We start from the raw sequence: 18,569 nt of genomic DNA on the forward strand, positions 1-18,569 counted from the left end.
TAAATGAAATCATACGATATTTGGTCATTTGCACTGGCTTATTCCATTTAATGCAACGTTTTCAAGATTCATCTATGTTGTAGCAGGCATCAGTACGTCATTTGCTTTCATTCCTAAATAATATTCCACTATATTGGATATACTGCATTTTATTATCTGTTTGTTTGTTATCTAGCTGTTTGGATTATTTCCACTTCGTGGCTGTTATAAAGAATGCTGCTCTGAACATCGTGCACGAGGTTTTGTATGGACCTGTTTTCATTTCTCTTGGGTATAGACCCAGGAGTAGAATTGTTGGGTCACATGCTGACCGTTTAACCTTCGGAGGAACTGCCAGCCTGCTTTCCAAGGGCAGCCGCAGCACATTGTGCTCCCAGCTGCGGCGTAAAAGGCCTCTAACTTCTCCACATCCTCACCGACACTTAGTATTATCTGCCTTGTTTGTATAACTACCCTAGTGGATGGGATTTGGGGTTTTATCTGCCTCTCCCTAATGAGTAATGTTCTCGGGCATCTTTTCATGTGCTTTTTGGACATTTGCATGTCTTCTTGGGAGAACTGAGTAAATCCTTTGCCCCCTTTTATTTATTTTTTTAATTTTATTTATTTATTGGACAGAGAGAGACACAGTGAGAGAGGGAACACCAGCAGGGGGAGTGGGAAAGGGAGAAGTAGGCTTCCCGCCAAGCAGGGAGCCCGATGCGGGGCTCAATCCCAGGACCCTGGGATCATGACCTGAGTCGAAGGCAGATGCTTAACGACTGAGCCACCCAGACACCCCCTTTTTGCCCCCTTTTAAATTGGGTAATTTGCCTTTCTGTTTTTAAGTTGTAAGAGTTATTTATTGATAAGTTCAAGTCTCTTATCAAGTATATGGTTTGCAAAATGTTCTCCCATTTTGCGGTTGTCCTTTCATTTTCTTGATGGCGTCCTTCAAAGCACAAAAATGTTTAATTTTATCTATTTTTTCCTTTTGTTTCTTGTGCCTTTGGGGTCATATTTATGAAGTCAGTGCCTAATCCCGGGTCAGGAAGATTTACTCTATGTTTTCTTCTAATCATCCTAACTCTTGCATTGAGGTCTTTGATTTAGTCCAAGTTAATTATTGTATGTGGTATGAGATCAGGCTCTCAGCACGGGAGTCCATGCTTCCCTTGGGGTGCTGACCCACCCCTCACCCCACAAGCAGGGAGAAATGCAACCCTTGCCACCCCTGAGTCAGCATCTCCAGCATGCAGACCTTCCTTCCCATGGCCTCTTCTCTTGCCTACTTCTGCCAAGTCCGATCTCTCTTCTGAGTCCTACCTCCTGAAATGACTGCCTTTTACACCAGCCTGACCTCTCTCCTACCCCTCCATTCCCCCTGCCTATTGTTGAAAGTTTGGAGGTAAAGACGGGTGCAGCACGCACAGTAACAACCTAAAACTGGATGTCAGCATCACAGCCCTGGAAACCCAACAGCCCTTCATTCCACTCGGAGCTCTCTGTTTCCAGACCAATGTCTCCCCTTGGGCCCCAACTGCTCTTGCCCACACCCCACCACCAGCCTTCCTTGACACTCCAAATTGTACCTGTGACCTGTGCTCTTATCAAAGGCTCACTGGGATTTTCTATTCAGCAAAGAACCATCTATTACATCTTCACCTTTTGGCGGCCCAGAGTACCTGCCAAAGCTTTCAATCATAGTTTTCCTTTTAAATGATCAAATTGCTGGGCAGTTGATCCCACTGAATCTTTCTTTGCCCCAAATATGTTGGCAGCTGTTATTACAAGTTAAAAATTTTAAATCCTGGTCATCAAATTTATGTCAAATGGTCTTAGAATCATTTTGCCTCTTGGTCCAGCTCTTCTTCATATGATTAATGAAACCTGGTTGCTTTATTCCTCCAAATTATCTGCAGTTATGCCAGCTATCCCCCCCCCACTTTTTTTAGAGAGAGAGCACGGGGGCGGGGCAGAGGGAGAGAGAGAAACTCAAGCAGACTCCCCCCAGAACACAGAGCCCCAGAGCCCAATTCGGGGCTGGATCTCATGACCTTGAGATATGTTCTGAGACAAAATCAAGAGTCGGACGCTTAACCGGCTGAGCCACCCAGGCACCCGTGTACCTTCCTATTCAATGTCGCCAATTCTTTGAGTTTTGTAGTGATTTGTCTTTATATTCCATCCGAAGCATTATTACACACAGTCATTTCCACATGGAAACAGTATTTATTCTGCAAAAATAATCAGTGATGCTGTCACTACCTTGAAATTCTTAGTAATTCACCTTTAAGCATGTTTGGCAAGTGAAGCCCAGGGATGACGGAGCATTTGCACGTGAGCCAAGAGGTAGGAGCAATATGGGTGTTCCCTGCCCTTCCACAGTGCTCCAACAACCACGTAAATTCCCAGGGGACCCCCAATGGTGGGAGTTCTGCGAGCCTCGAAGTGTGTTCACCAGGTAAGCGCACTGTGCCTACAACTGGGTAAGCTGCGTGCGGAGAGCCCCGAGAAGCCACATTTTCCCTTAGAACCTGAACTTTCTTCAAAGGCATAATGAAGGCCATGGTGTCCTAAGGAACATGAACATCCAAGGAACGCTCTTCTGTTCTTTCTTACCTACATTACTTCCTTGCAATCCTGCTGAAATATTCCTTTGTGCTGAAAATGGTAACACAGCAGCAAAAGGAACAAGGAACGGTCCTATTCCTCTCAGCCCCTCCTTACCCATCAGTACGCAGAGCGTAGAAAGTGCTGGTAGAGTATGTGCATGAAAAATAGTTGTTAGTTTTGGGCAGCATTTCCATGGTTTTAATAACAACATACGTGTGCATCTATGAGCTATGACATACGAACTACGTGATTTCTGTGATTCCACAGAGGAGTTAAATGCACTTATATTTGATTTTAAAACTGGCAGTGCACCACATAAAGACGGATGGGAAGGTTCACGCTAATAATTTACATTTTTAATTTTTCTTTACTTAGAATCATATTAAATAGCAAAAAGCACTATGAAAAATTGAGGTACACTGCAAAGGAAAAAGCTTTACATTATATTACCCTTGATGCTCCCCTCCCATTTTCTGAACGAGGGCCTGCCTTTTCAGTTTGCTCTGGGCCCACGAATGGTGCAGCTAACCCTGCAGCAGGACACGAACAGAAGCCTCTTTGCTGGCGGTCTCGTGAAGGGCAACACGGCTGTAAGTCAATGCAACTGCACACGAGCCCGTCCGCGGGCGAAAAGCAGCCACGCAGGCCCGGTGGCGGGGGAGGCCAGGGCGATCTGGGGCCCGATCTCCAAGCCCGGCGAGCGGTCCGGCCACGCTGGCTCCATGGCTGAAGCCCACACCTGACCGGTTTCCGAGCACACGAGTCTGGAAGCGCAGGAGGGGCGCAAATCAGGCCCCCAAGCCGCCCAGGGACCCAAAGCGCGGCTTGCTCCTCGAAGCGCGCATGCGTATCAAGCCGCAACGCGGGGACGCCGAGCTGTCCTGGAATCGCGCACACCCCTCCCTTCCCAGTTCTAGCCTCGCGCTCCGGAAGCCGCTTCCCGCGAGGCCGGGCGGGTCCTCCAGAGCACCGAGAGTGGCGGCCAGAGCGGCAGCGACCCTGCCAGAGCGGCAGCGACCCTTCCCGAGCGCAGCGGCGTCCGACGACGCGCAGGAACGGACAGCGCACCTGCGCCGGGGCGCTCGGCGGCGGCCTTGTACGTCATTGCGGGCGCGACAGCCCGAGGGACTGTCTGGGGTCTGCTTCTGTGAGGGTGCCGCGGCGGGACCGGCCGGGAAGATGCCAGTGGCGGTGATGGCGGAAAGTGCCTTTAGTTTCAAAAAGTTGCTGGATCAGTGCGAGAACCAGGAGCTCGAGGTAGCCGTTCGCGTTGAGCTGGGAGAAACTGCAGGGTCTTCTGCCGCCCCGGGGCGGTGCCGGTCTCCAGGGTAACAGGGCCCGCGGGGCTCGCGGCGGGCGTGGGGAGCTCGGGACGCCGGGGTCCGCCCCGAAGGCTCGGGTCTGGGCCCCGTCTCCCCGAGTTCGCTGGGAGCTTTTTGTTTGTTTTCAGCTAGTGAGTCCGAAAACCCTGGGCATCTTTGCTCCTGACATCCTCCAGTATATTTCCTGTGTTAATTAGACCGGGCGTCTTTCCTCCCCATAAGGTGGGAGGCGGGGGGAATGTAGATTTTATTAAAGACATTTGTGCAGGCATCCGCACAGACCAAAGAAGGAGTAGCCTTTTATCAATTCAGAAAGTCCTTAGTCTCATAATGTTCACCTAAGCTTACCGTTCCCTCTTGTATAAGACTGGTGAAAGTTATATCATGCAGCTGTTAACTTTAATTGAGAGGTTTTTTTTTTCTTCGAAAGGCACTGGAAAATCACGTATAATATTAGTATAAAAAATTAACCAAAGGAGACACAGCCAGAAGCAGCAGCTCACTAATAGACACTTAATAGATCTTTTCTGAATGAATCAAATTTGAATGGAGAAATATCTTTGTAACACTCAGCTGTGATTTTTTTCTGTTCATCACTCATTACTTAGCTGTTCAACATACTTGATACAATGGGCAGAATCATGGTGCTTTAGGAATCTGTTGGAAATGTTTGTTTCTTTTAATAGTAAGCCCATTTAAGAATTTGAGAACTGGGAAAGGAATCCCACGTAAATATTCTTCTGTATATAAAGACACAGAGCTTTGGAGGGAGAGAAGATCACAGCTGATGGCAGATCTAAACTTAACACTGGTTTTTAGTGTTTGGTACTTCTCTAAGCTCTTTCTACATCTGTAGTACCAAGTATTGTAAAATAGGCTTATTTTTTAGATTAGTGTTAAGAAAATCCTTTTTTTTAAGCGTAAATATATTTTTCGGTTTTGGCCTTACAGGCTCCTGGAGGAATTGCTACTCCCCCAGTGTATGGTCAGCTGTTAGCTTTATATCTGCTCCATAATGACATGTAAGTACCTTCTAGCTAAAGCCAAGAGCAACAGCTTCATCAGGATTCTACAGAAATTACTCTTGCATTTTAGAGACATCATCAAAACATAAGGCACAAAGAGCTTTATCTTCTCTTTTAATACTTAGTATACCTATTTTCTATATTGAATCGTGACTTAAACTATGGTTAGGCTGAGTTGTCTTAAGATACACTTGTTTTATATATAGTCTCTAAAAAGACATTCTAATTTGTTATGAGAAACTACAGTGTCAATAAATTCCTTTAATTCGTTGACCTTTTTTGTCTTTATAAATAAACTTTCATATGACCTCTGTTTACTTATATTCATATGTAATCAGTAGATCAAGAGAAACTGAAAGGGAAGATTGAGAAAGCTAAGAGAAATTTTTTTTTTTTTAAGATTTTTTATTTATTTGACAGAGATAGAGACAGCCAGCTAGAGAGGGAACACAAGCAGGGGGAGTGGGAGAGGAAGAAGCAGGCTCATAGCAGAAGAGCCTGATGTGGAGCTCGATCCCAGAACGCCGGGATCACACCCTGAGCTGAAGGCAGACGCTTAACCGCTGTGCCACCCAGGCGCCCCGCTAAGAGAAATTTAATTAACAACGCATATGAGATTTTTTGAAAGGTGTTGTTTTTTAGTTATTCCTAATTCATGTTCATTGAAGAAAAGAAAGCATAAGCATACAGGAGGCCCTTATGCCACTAATCATCAATGATTACTGTTAAATGTTATTGGCAAGTTCTGTTCAACCTTTTTGTTTCAGATCTTCTAAAAACCTAACCTGCAGTTTCTATTAGACATTTATCATATGAGCTGTCGGTTTCATTTTTGTAATCCTGTCATCATATGTTTGTCGTAGTTCAAGCTTTCAAGCTCTCAAAAACTGCCTTGAAGTTTTGGTGGCTCTGCACTCATTGGTCAGAGGGCTCATGATAAGGAGAAAAGCATTGTGTATCACATACATTAACAGGGAATTTCAGAGCCTTGATTAGAAATTTGTTTATTTTTATATGTGAAGAAATTACCTACTTAAATGTTTTTAGTGTACCATTGCCTTAATTTAAGATATCTAGATCGTTAATTAAAAATTCACTGAAGATGCCAAAATATTACTATGGTGAAAGTATTTTATGTCCTTTTATCTGGAAAGCTACTCTTACTTCCCCTGGACAAATTCATATAAAACTAAATTTCACTCTAAAATACATAGTATTTTAAAATATGCTTTCGTGTGTTTGCAGTGAGATCTAGAGTTTTAAATATTTACTGAGCTGATTTTTTTTAATTGCTTATTCTTTCTTGGGGGGATGTAAATTAGGAATAATGCAAGATATCTTTGGAAACGGATACCACCTGCTATAAAATCTGTAAGTATTCTTCAACATATCCTACTACTGGAATGTAGTAACAGTATTCATTTAAATGGCAACCTTCTAAAGTTTTTAAAGTTTCTGTTTTCTTTCCCCTGTAGTTCACAGAAATAGTTACTAAACTGGTACTAAAGTTTAAGAGCAGATCTACAAATTCCTGTAATCAAATTTAATTTCCTTTGGATGGAATAGAAGTCTGTGCTCAGCTTCTGCTGATAATGTTTATTAAGATGCTTCTTGTGTCACTTTGCCCAGCAAAAAACTGAGACCTTTTAATAAGGGTTTAGTTTATGTTTTGTTTTGCTTTTTTAACTGATTTATGCAGTAATTGTATTTACTTTGAAATTGGTATTATTTCTAAGAATATCCTAAAAATGCATTTTTACAGCATTAAGATTATTTTTGCTAATTAGGATTTTAGATTTCTTAGTTTGGATGGGAGATTAGATGAAATAATGTGTTAAAAGTTTCTTCCAAAGTGGAATGAAATACATTTTTTAATTTCATGGGATTCCCTGTTTCTAGCATAAATGCGAAGTGAATTTCTTAAACATTCCCTGAATATTACCAAGAATTCACTTAAATTCTTCTCTTCATTATTGGTATTCAGCAGCAATCAGTTTTAGTACTTTTATTGTCTTTCTTCTCCAGACATTCTATTAAGTAAGATTGGAATGTTCCTCCAGCTTCATTGACTTAAAATGAAGAACTATAAATAACACTCATCGTCTCGGTGACGTTAGTGGGAATTCTCTCCTGGCAGAGGCTACAGTGTATGAATCTTTATCATTAGTCATTTTGCTATTACTTTTGCCCAAAAAATACATATATACATTTTACATGCACATGGATATGAATATTGTACACAGCATTTATCGCATATATGTATACTGAAATACAAATACAAGTGTTTAAGAAAATTAATTTCCAGGCTTAATTCTGAAATATTTTTGGACGACTGTTTTATGCTTAAATTTTCTGTTATAATAAAAATTTATATAAACCAAATACAAATAAATTTTGCACTACTGTCCACAGCATTTAAAAACCTTTTTGATAGTGATTGGGCTGAAGAAGTAATTATACCTCTTAAAATAGGTGTTGAATTATGTTTTAAGATAGAGTTGTTGGTAAATCTGCAGAGCGACTATCCTCAAAGGCAGTAATATTTATTGCAGGCAAATTCTGAACTTGGGGGAATTTGGTCAGTAGGACAAAGAATCTGGCAGAGAGATTTCCCTGGGATCTATACGACCATCAACGCACACCAGTGGTCTGAGACGGTCCAGCCAATCATGGAAGCACTTAGAGGTAGTGTTTCTTCTTGGTTAATTAAATTAGACCTGTTCTCTAAGTGCTGCGATGTTGAAGTAAGTCAGTGATGTGTTTTAAAAAAAAATAGATATTTTCTGCTAGGCGAATAGGGCAGCTTTCAAAATTCGTTTGTAAGGATTTGCTATAAGAATGTTTCTTCATTTCATGTGTTAGGATTTGCTGTAACCATCCTTCTTCATTTCATCTTGCTTGTGGTTATATCGGTAGGTAAGGGCCTCACTGTCTCTTAGTTCTAGATTAAAATTGCTCTTGTTGGTAAAAGGATGTTTTGCTACTAAAATGAAATCTTGTTATACTCCAACAAACTAAAGGCATGGAGTGGTGAAGAGTTTAAACCCCATGTATTTGAAAGTACAGACTGTGCTTCGGAGTCTGTTGACTTCAGGCTTTAATAGGGGTTGTCTCCAGCTCCTGGATTTTATCTAGTCAATTCTGTACACTGATGCGCAGATGTTTTTTAATTGCTCTGAAGGATCACAAGCCTGTGTGACATGGCACTGATCCCATGATGAAACTGGACCCTGCCCCTCTGTCTCTGTTCTCCTGCCCCTGACGTCTGCTGGTTTACTCTTTTATAAATTCATATAGTGAGCTCTTTTTATGTTGTTCAATTCTTACCTCTTATCGTTACCTTGTCGCTGTCATTAATAACCTGCCTTGACTGTCTACCTTCCTGCTCCGGAGGAGTCAGCAGGACTTTTGAATAACTGTTCATTGTTCTGGCAAGGGATAGCATCTTTATAGGGGAGCAGAAGGTGAAGGTTGCTTCTGAGACGTACCTGATTTCTCTTGGGATGGTAAAGCTTTGGCAGCACCGAACAGAACAATGTAAGGGACAAAACAGGAGGCACTTACTTTAAATATGAAGGGAGTGAGCGGAAGGAAGCACAGGGGCGGCCGGTGGGTGGGAAAGGAGGGGTGTGGTATAAGGTTGCTCGGGTACAGTAGGGGTAGTTCGGGATATTCCCACAGGAAACCGCCTGAACCTCTTCACGTAAGTCCAGAGGAGAAAGGACTGTGGTGGCGGATTTTTGTAGTATCTGGTTCAGTGTTAGGATTGTAGTGTGAGGGCACCGGCCGTGGGCATTTCCCAGCGGCATACGGCAGGGACACTGGCAGGACTAGGGCTCCAATCTCCTGACTCACGCAGCTACTATTCCCTGTGTGCCTTCAGTGCGTGTAGCAGTGTGTCCTCCCAGGACCGCCTCTGCCTCCAGCTCCATCAGATTCAGCACTTCCTGAAGGCAGTCCAGCGGGCCCCTGGAAGGCTGTGGAGCACAACATGGGGGAGTTTGGGTTCTGGAGCCGTACTTCTGGAGCTCACACATGGTTCTGCCACTTGAGTGACCCCTCTCTACCTCATTTTTCTCCTTTGTAAAGTGGAATCATAAGTAGTGTTTTCCTTGGGTTGTTAGAAATGAATTAATATGTGTAAGCGCTTACATATGCCTAATTAGTTAATATGTATAAGCACTCATGTGTTCACCTGCAATATTTGTGCCTGTATCCTGAGAATTTTACAAATCCCCAGATTCACGGATGGTACTGTATTTTCCTCCATAGGATGAAGCCTGGTGAAGGAAGGCTTCTAACAGATTTGAATTACTGCTAAATTTAATATTTTGCTTTTTAATGTATTACAAATTGCTGGTTTTCTAGATTGTTTTAAGAACAATCACATTCTCAGATCTTTTCCTTTTCTATTCTGAATTAGTCACAGTCCTACCAGAAAATTGGAAATGGCTTAACTGAAGAGAGGCTAGTGAAAGAGCTGTCTCTAAAGGCGACCAACAGGGGCTGATAGAGCACCCAGGGACTGGCTGTGGATGGTGGCCGTTCTTACTCGAGGCCCAAAGGGACCCACACTACTGAGGTCACAGAAGGGGCTGCCCCCAGGCGCTGTGGATCAGCTAGAGCCAGGCAGGGGGCTCAGAGGGAGTACAGTCATGTGACCCGTGGGCCCACTCAGCAAGCAGGAGCGTGCAGGTTCCACGGGCAGCGGTGTCCAGACTGCCGGGAAGAGAAGGGCAGCGGTGGGTTAGAACGTGCGGGGCAGCCGGCTCATCTGCTGACTGTCTGCGGCACTGGCAGCTGGCACTTCCTGCTAGATAACAAGCACATTTGGGTGTTTTTTATACAACAGAGGGAGCATTCTCTTAGGGTCTCCCCAGGACTCTGTCCCGTACTGAACTGTTACAGATATTAGGTGCTTGGCTCAGTTCAATCTCCTTTCCAATGTGCCATCCTCGTGTTCGCCTTCATGAGGTGACCCATTTCACAGATCTTAAGGGTCACACAGTGGCTAGACTGTCCTGAATGGTTAAAAGCAGCCCCCATTTTGTGGCCTCTCACCAACCCTGTGGAACACTCGGAGCCTGTGTTTTTGCTTCCTCTGCCCACCCGCTTCTGTCTCCCCATGTGCTTGCTTCTTTTCTGTGTGCCAGGCCTGCCTCTCTCTGTCTCTCCTCTCTTTCTTTGTGTCTCTTCCATTCATTCCATTCTTGTTCTACTCCCCATCTCCTCTCAGTTCTAAAAATCTAACCAGAGTGCTTGAACTCAAGTTAGTATTTTTAAAATATGGTAGGCTTTGTTAGTGTACACTTGAATTTCCCTTTTCCATTGTTGCTCTTGGTTCTTTTTCATTGAGTGCCCATGGCCTTCAATAAGGGAATGTTCCCTTATCGCTAAGAAGTTTTCAAGTCCAACGTGAGGTCATGCGCTGAGCGGTCTGTAGGAAGAAGGAAGGAGTTGACTGAAGGCATTGGAGGAGGGGCAGTACTGGCTGAGTGGAAGCTGGCGAGGAGAGGACATCAGGCTGAGTGAGCAGTGAAGAAACGTGGTGGAACGTCAGCGATCTTTAAGAAATATGAGAGAACAAAGCCAAAGGCTACGTCTTGGTGATATCGTCAACAAGCATGTCTTCACCACATACTTCATTAGAGAGGCCGGGCTCTTTTGGGGGTGTATAAAGATTATAAAAGACAGCCCTCCTCCTGTAGAGAAGTTTAGGGATCATTGAGGTGATGGGAGTGGGGAGGGGGGTGGGGCAGTGTGTTGTAGGTGGTGAAAGCATGCTTGTTAGACGGGTAGTGTAAACAACGCTGTGAACTTAGGGAAGGGCAGAGATGGCAGTGAATTTTAGCACTGCAGGAGGAGCTTGTAAACTGACCTAGGAGTCGTAGAGAGCAGACAGCACAGAACAGCTTAAACCCAGAGCCCGGAGATGAGAAGGTGTGAGGCTTGTCTGAGAGCCAGGGGCCTAACTGGGGGCAAAGGGTGCCCACGGAGCTTGGTGTGGTTGTTAGGCAGTGGCCCAGGAGTGGAGAGAGGATTTACAGTATGTTCTAGGGCTATATTGTATGTATACACTGGCCTGTTGAATGTGGAAAGTAAAATCCAGAATATTTTTAAGCATGTTGACAACCAGATGGAGGAGCCCTTATGTTCTGAAAGAGCAGTGGGCAGGAAGACAGGCTAGCTGGACCTTGGTTCCTAACATTGACTTATTTTCTCTGCGTCATCTCTGAAATATTCAGTGTGGGAATGTAAGTCTGGGGAAATCCCACATGTCATCTCTAGGGAAGTTTTTTGCTGGAATTGTTTGCTGCCCCCCGCCCCCCCGCCAAATTAGGCTCAGTCATTCAGGATTTGACCTTAGGGTTTGAGCCCAAATTAAGTCAGGAGTTTAGAGCAGAATCGAAAGTTAGTGTGAACAAAAATTCAGCTGAGTAAACTTGGAGATCTAATTGGCTTTATTAAGCAGTCCATGAATTGGGCAGTATCCCAACCAGCAAACAGAGGGGAGCTCTGAGGAGCTGTACATAATGGTGCGTTTTCATGGGAAGGAATGTGGGGCAGGGAAGTTATTAGCAAAAGAAGAGGAAGGAATGTTTCAGGCCAGGTCACCTTCCCTTAAGAGTAGAACGGGGAGTCTTCTCCTTTTGGGGGACGGAGGCCATGTGACAGATTACCTCTTCCGCATGATCAGGAAGGTCCGGACTGACCTCTTAAGACTGTATTTCTAGGGGAGGTTGAAACTGTTAGGTATTAAGTCCCAGTTTGCTGACTCGGCATTTGGGGCTTGGGGTTTTCTTGTTAACGGTAGAGTGCTCTAGTTGCAGGGTCTGTTCTGCAGTTCTAGGTGTGACCCTAGGTCAGAGTCCCTCCTCAGAAAGGACAACTAATTACCAAAGTAGATCCTTTCTGCTCCATTCAGTCCAGTGTTTATAAGTGGGAGTAAAAAAGAAATCTGAAAAATTATATACCAAGTACATAAATATACTTAAATGAAGTTGTCTTAGCGTTTGGGTCTTATGTATATTAACTTTTTTTCCTTCTTTGTAAATTTCTTTGTCCTCCAAGAGAGATTTGCGGTCTGAGAGGAGGTACAAGGAATTGATTTGTTTATTCGGCAATATCTGAGCACCTCTTTCATGCCAGGCTCGTGTGTCTATATCTGTAAGCATAGAAGTTTTTGGGTCAATCTAGTCTTGCTTGTAAAATTTGGGTAGGGACAATCATATAACTTAATTGTGTGTCACAATGCCAGCTCTCTTGGTTCACTGTCTGCCACCTCTCCACTCCCACCACAGATGCAACGAGGAGAAGAGCCTTTGCCCTGGTCTCTCAAGCCTACACCTCCATCATCGCCGACGACTTCGCGGCCTTCGTCGGGCTCCCTGTGGAAGAGGCTGTGAAAGGTAATTTGGGCTCGCTGTTTCCTGTCAGTAAAAATGGAAGGGTACATTGTTGGAACAGGTCGGTTTTGGAGTTCAGGTGGTGTTTGTTCCCTGGAAAGCAGATAGGAAACTGCATGGCAGCGCACCCCCGCCAGGGGCTGGGCTGGAAGCGGGCTGTCGTCAGGCCTGGCAGTGGTTCTGCAGCGGCGTGGCGTGAGTGTCCGCTTGGTGCTGCAAGGGAGATGGCATCCAGACCCAACAGGGCCTCACAAGCGCTTTCGCCACCAAGTGAGTTCAAGAAAAACTTTTTGGATTTCTGGGTGTGGATAAGAGATTTCAGATTCTTATTTACTTTTAAAGCACTTTTTGCCAAAGGTGGTTAATGATATCTTAGAACACAAGGTTTGCAAAAGGAGTACTTTGCCATTTTTATGAAGTTAACATTTGGCTATGTCTGTGAGGTGTACCCTTTTCGCATGTGATCGTTCTAGCTCTTTCCTTATTGGAACCTCTTTGATGTTCCTGTAGTCACTTTTTATCATGATTCCCAGGGCCTGATCCCTGAGTGTTTTCTATTTTTATTTCTAAGAACTATGATGAAGACTTAAGTTAACGGTGGGCCTGTGAAATGGTGGGGTGCCCTCCTAAGATGATGCCCAGGAAGGGGACTCAGAGCCTCTGTTGACTGGGAGTGGGTGGGGCAGGGAAGGACATGGTGAGAACAGAGTTACTGAAAGTCAGGGACCACGAAGGGGCGGAGGAACGCACTTGAGACAGCCCCACGCAGCTCCGGTAACATCCGGTCTTATAAGTGGTGGGAAATGCGAGATGCAGGAAAGTAAAGGATGTACAAATTAGTTGCTTTTGTAAGTATGCCAGGCGAGTAGCATTATATTCATAATTTGGAGCTTAAACTTTGTAACTTCTTTAAATTACTTCCTTTCCTCTGAAAATCAACATGTTAATAAATGTATTTTTAAGAAAATCTTAACTGACCTCATGACTCATTTGTAGAAATCCTCATTTCACCCGCCCTTGGTAAAGGCAGTCTCCTCCCAGTGTCCCTTTTTGAGCCCATTTTTTTCCTCAGTATTTCTCACCAGACCTCTTACCCACTGGTCTCCAAATGTGCTTTCGCATTTTCATTTCGCAGGTGATGCCCAAACTAGCTCCTCGCCTCGGTAAATTGCTCTAGAACATTGTCTGTGCCTTGTAGCATTGCTTTACCATGATTGACATTTTTGATTCTCTGACTAAAATAGGAACTCTGTAAAGACCACATCTTGTTCCCCAGTTTGCAAATTTTACCACAGTTTTAGATGTCTAGCAAGCAGGTTAGTGAAAGTTCCTGGAGTAAATCATACTCTTGCTTACTCACAGACATTTATTTTGATTCGTCTTAAAATTGATCCATAGTTTATTACATAATAACATCCCTCCGAGCCGTAGTCTTTAGTGACTGCCTGGGTGGGACTTCTGTACCCCCCCCCATGCTAATTGCATGATCCAGGGCATATCACTGGAACTCTCCAAACTCCGTTTTCCACATCAGTCAGGTGATGCTCCTGTGTCCCTTATAGAGTAGAGTAGTGTGATGATGACCTGAGATGGTCCCCGTGGAGCAGTGCCTGCTGGCCAGGACCCTGCGTGTGTGAGCTCTGGTTCTTGTCCTTGGCATCTGATAGAGCGACCGCAGGCGGCGGCATATACGTCCTCCTGAGAGACCTAAGTGCTTAGTTCTACTGACTAGATGAATACGGTCATGCACGCTTCACAGAAGACTCATCTGCCAGGGACTCTATCAGCCTGATGGAGTAAAACGGGCTTTGATACACGTTTCAGAAATGTTTCAAATGTAAGTTCACCTGAGAATGCTATCTATAATCTACCTTTCTAGAAAAATACACATTGTAGGGTAACCTGCACTTGTCAGACCTTCCATACCAGTAGTATCGTTGACAGATTGTGGATCTTGTAAATGAAAATTGTAGGAGTTTTTTGCTTATTTCTTCATTTGTGTGTTGAATACACGTTTTAGGTATATTAGAACAAGGATGGCAAGCGGACTCCACCACGAGAATGGTTATGCCCAAAAAGCCAGGTAGGTGGAGCTCTTCATCCACGTATGCGACACTGACCTCTTCTAAGACCACTTCAGGCTCTTAGACATTGCATTCGAGTCATTGGATAATAAGGTTCAGCTGTACTAGCAAAGTGAAAGTAAGTCAGATTAAATACAGACGTGGAATGATAGACACGGTAGAAAGGATTGTAAAGATCACCTAGTTTTACCTTAATTTTTTTTAAATGTATTTCTTGTGTAAAAAACTATTTTATGTGGGTTTTTCTTTTTTTTTAGGTGTATATATACATATNGTTTTACCTTAATTTTTTTTAAATGTATTTCTTGTGTAAAAAACTATTTTATGTGGGTTTTTCTTTTTTTTTTAGGTGTATATATACATATATAGCCAGCGAGAGAGGGAACACAAGCAGGGGGAGTGGGAGAGGAAGAAGCAGGCTCATAGTGGAGGAGCCTGATGTGGGGCTCGATCCCATAACACCGGGATCATGCCCTGAGCTGAAGGCAGACGCTTAACCGCTGTGCCACCCAGGCGCCCCATGTGGGTTTTTCATAATCCTTATAGTTTTTCCTTTATATGGGTTTTTCATCATCTTTATATGAAAACCTATTTTTGTGGGTTTTTCATAATCCTTATTACAACTAAATTTTTACTAAGCATTAGTCTCCCATCCTTATATTTATGGGTCCGATTCTGAGCGTGTTTATCCATGATATCTAAACCATTGCCTTTTTAAAAAAATCTTACTCAGATATTCCCCCTTGCTCCTTGCACTATAGACATGTACACTCTTCTCTGAAACAAGATTTTCAGTGGCTTTAGCTTGCACAGAATTCAGCTCTTTGGCTTAAATTATTTGCCCTCATTGTGTCCATCTGAGTTCCCAGTCCCTCAGTCCTTCTGAAGTGAGCCATGCTCATTCCTGCTTGGAGGTCTCTCCTCCTGCTTGGCAGGAATGTTCTTTTCTGCCAGGTCTTTTGAGCTGAGCTTAATGCCCACATCCGTAAGCCCTCCTCCTTCAACCCAAAGTTCTTTCTTCCACCTGCCCTGAGTTCCTATTGTTTAGACATCGTTGACCCCACAGTAAAGAATTACTCAGATTTCAATGGGCTCTGCCCTGTGAAGGTACAGGAAGTGGTTAGACATGGTCCCAGCGAGTCTAGCTGCTAAGAGAAAACTGCTGTAATGAGAAGACTCGTGTAATCATATAGAGTATAATTGTTAACTCTGAGCAGTAGTAAATGGTCGTAAATGCCATCGCATTAAAAATGACGTGTTCTGTGTGAAAGTTCATCATGATGACTCCTATAAATTGTGCTGTGAATTTTACTTAGTTGCCGGAGCCCTGGATGTGTCCTTTAACCGGTTTATTCCCTTATCAGGTATGTTTTCATATGCTCATTTAAAACATGTTTCATTGTTCTTTATTTCTTTTTTGTCATGTGTCTCTGTTTTTCTTAGCTCCGACCTTATAAACGAAGAGGTTAAATTCTATGCTTGCTATTTATAATAACATATTTGGTTATAAGAGAGAACGTGTGGGTTCCCCTCTGGAGCTTACCTTGACGCCATGGCATCTTCTGGCCCGGTCACAGCCTCGTTGGTTGTGTAGGGAAGCCATGATAGAGCTTCTCTCCAGCACTCACTCAGAAGGCATCCCTAGGCTGACATGTGCTAACTGAAAAGCTAGAACTAAATTCCTGGTTGATGGGGTTCTTTGTGGGGCTTTTTTATTCACTGACTATTTAATAGAGCAGCGCCTGGCCCACAGTAAATACTGGGTAATTCTTTGCTGAATTCGTGTCAGTGGGTAGGTGTCCTTCCAGCAAGAGCTGTGCTCCCTTAAGAGAGATGTTGCATGTTAACGTGGAAACTTCAACGAAGCCAGACATGCCTTTACTTACTCCCAGTTTAGGAAAACTACTCACCAAAGTTGAGACTGCTTTGCTTGGTTTTCAGAAAAGTCCACAATCAATAAGAAAGTTTCCTTATTGTTAAATTACAGGCGTTGGAGGGTGTGGGTGGCAGGGTCCTCGCGCTGTTACCCAGGGGTCTAACTTTAGTCTGTTTCTCTGTTTGACACGCAGAGCCTGCCCCAGTGCCCCCGATCCCCAATGAGCAGCAGTTAGCCAGACTGACTGACTATGTGGCTTTCCTCGAAAACTGATGTATCATTCTGAGTTCAAGATCCACCTTCAGAGTCCTGTATACTGACAGATAGAGAAATGTAAAATTTTTATTTTCAATGTACTGGATGGATGAAGCCCCTGAGTGTTCCTTCCTGAGTATGTGATGAAAGACATATCTAAAGTCTATTATATATATTTTGTCCTTAAACATTATGCTGAATAGTTGTTGAAACAGTTCTCGTTTTGTAATATTTTACAATTTGGCTGGAGCCCATCAGTATTATGCAGTTTGTATTTCCTAGTGGCTTATCAAGTCCAGCTCTCCTGCGTCATGTGGGTCAGCGGTTGTCGGCCGTGCGTCCCTGCCCAGTGCACAGCACACTCCCGTCCACACCGACGGTTGTAGTTACAGCGATTCAGCTGGGCTTGGAGGAGGCCTGTCCCCAGAGGCGGCATCCGAGCTGCCGGGGATGCTGATGCACCCCCTTCGGAGAATATGCTCTCCTTTCTCCTCACTCCTGAACAGCACTCCTACAGAATGCTGAAATGTAGCTGAGGAACCGAAGACCGTTTCCTCAGTAAAGCAGTTTGTGAACTTGAAGTTTTGTCCTGATCGTGTGAGTACATCCATTGCCGGCAGTGGAGGGCTTGCCATGAAAATGCAGCTACTTAAGACCTTCAGGAGGGGCGTTAGATGTCAGATTCCTTTCAGAAGAAGGGACACGTAGGGTGGAATGCGTTCTATCGGCAAGGAGGCTATTAAGATAAGCGATCCACTTTGTACAACTATCGTGTGACCTGCCGGTTGCTTATATTTGTCCTTTGGTTCAAGTTCTGCCTTTTGGAGAAATGCTGAGCAAGTCTTTCAGTTCTTGTGTGACGCCCTCTGAGTATTTGGCGGTGTTTATTGTATCTTCAGGTTAAAAGCCCCCCTGCTTCATTTATTCTGCATTTGTTCAATAAATATTTAATTGCATCACCTGTTTCATCTGAGATAGTTTCTAGACATTTCACTCACCTGCTCTTTCTGTGCATACATTCTAGTTGTCATTGTCTCAAGGTACGAATTTCCTAATCAAACAGGAATGAGCTATATAGTGGTGATGACATGATTCATGTTTTCGCTCATTTTAAATACATTTTTCAGTTAGTGTTAAGATTTGTGGAAATATCTTTAAAATGTTACTGAACTCCGATGTGGAAGTCACGTTGTTAAAACTCCCTTGTTTTACAGTTGAGGAAATGGCAGTTCAAGAAGCAAGAGGAGCCATAGCTAGAAAGTGAATGATGCCAGTTATTGAGCTTCCAGGTATTAAGTACAAATTGTATCCAGGGGCCTTATTTTTAATAGGTTGGAATCAATCCAAATGTTCATTAGTAGGGAACGAGGTGACCAAACGGTGGTGTGCAGTGCGGTGCAGCTCCTGGAGGCATGAGTGTGAGAGAAGACCGCTGGGCGAAAACAAGGTGATCTCCACAGTGAAACCAGAGAAAGTAGAAGGAGTTTAGACTGTTGCTTCGAGGGTGAAAATGGGCATGTGGATACACGTGCAACCGTACGTGCTTGCTGGTGTCAGAAAAACAGTCAAAGGATCAACCAGAAACTAGTAAAAATGGTTCTCTACAGGGAAAGAGGAGGAGGTCAGTGAACTTCACTCGATCACAGTATTTTGATTCTGCATTGTCACTGGGATATATACTGAGGACGAAAAGACCTCAGCCTCCTAAAAATGGTTTCATGGCTAATTTCAAAAAACTGCCTTGATATCATCACTATTATTAAAAGTATGTTTTAGGATAAAACAGTTTAGAAATGAGATAATCTTGTTAGAACCTAATAATCTTAAATATCACATAGAAACCTTAAATGATTTGTTTTTCTTTCTAAATAAGTAGTAGTTCCTGGCTCTGTCCAACTAAAAAGGCCTAGAGTAATTACAACCCAGCACCAGTGAGAACCTATAATGCCCAGGTTGTGGTCTCTAAACTCCAGTTTCAACTAAGCAGAATCAGAACTTATTTTCAA

At 43.7% G+C, this 18,569-nt stretch overlaps 1 protein-coding gene across 2 annotated transcripts; it reads left to right on the top strand.

Moving 5' to 3' along the window:
• The first annotated feature begins 3,615 nt into the window (after positions 1 to 3,615).
• On the top strand, positions 3,616 to 17,519 carry COPS8 (COP9 signalosome subunit 8). Of its 2 annotated transcripts, XM_002929792.4 has the most exons (8): positions 3,624 to 3,852; positions 4,869 to 4,939; positions 6,265 to 6,313; positions 7,495 to 7,627; positions 12,244 to 12,351; positions 14,369 to 14,431; positions 15,749 to 15,796; positions 16,502 to 17,519. In XM_002929792.4, the coding sequence occupies exons 1-8, from the start codon at positions 3,775 to 3,777 to the stop codon at positions 16,579 to 16,581; spliced, it is 630 nt and encodes a 209-aa protein (XP_002929838.1). In that variant the 5' UTR covers positions 3,624 to 3,774; the 3' UTR covers positions 16,582 to 17,519. The 2 variants fall into 2 exon arrangements, with proteins under 2 accessions (XP_034511352.1, XP_002929838.1); XM_034655461.1 differs by lacking the exons at positions 14,369 to 14,431; positions 15,749 to 15,796; positions 16,502 to 17,519 and adding an exon at positions 12,453 to 13,978 and having other exon boundaries at positions 3,616 to 3,852.
• Positions 17,520 to 18,569: the final 1,050 nt, after the last annotated feature.

The sequence above is a fragment of the Ailuropoda melanoleuca genome, chromosome 2 (assembly GCF_002007445.2).
Source record: "Ailuropoda melanoleuca isolate Jingjing chromosome 2, ASM200744v2, whole genome shotgun sequence".
Lineage (NCBI taxonomy): Eukaryota > Metazoa > Chordata > Mammalia > Carnivora > Ursidae > Ailuropoda > Ailuropoda melanoleuca.

Excerpts from the sequence above, each read along its gene's own strand:
- COPS8 (XM_002929792.4), top strand. The coding sequence starts at position 3,775 with ATGCCAGTGGCGGTGATGGCGGAAAGTGCCTTTAGTTTCAAAAAGTTG. Across the intron at positions 4,940-6,264 it reads TATCTGCTCCATAATGACAT|GAATAATGCAAGATATCTTT; the intron begins GTAAGTACCTTC and ends GATGTAAATTAG. Across the intron at positions 7,628-12,243 it reads AATCATGGAAGCACTTAGAG|ATGCAACGAGGAGAAGAGCC; the intron begins GTAGTGTTTCTT and ends CTCCCACCACAG.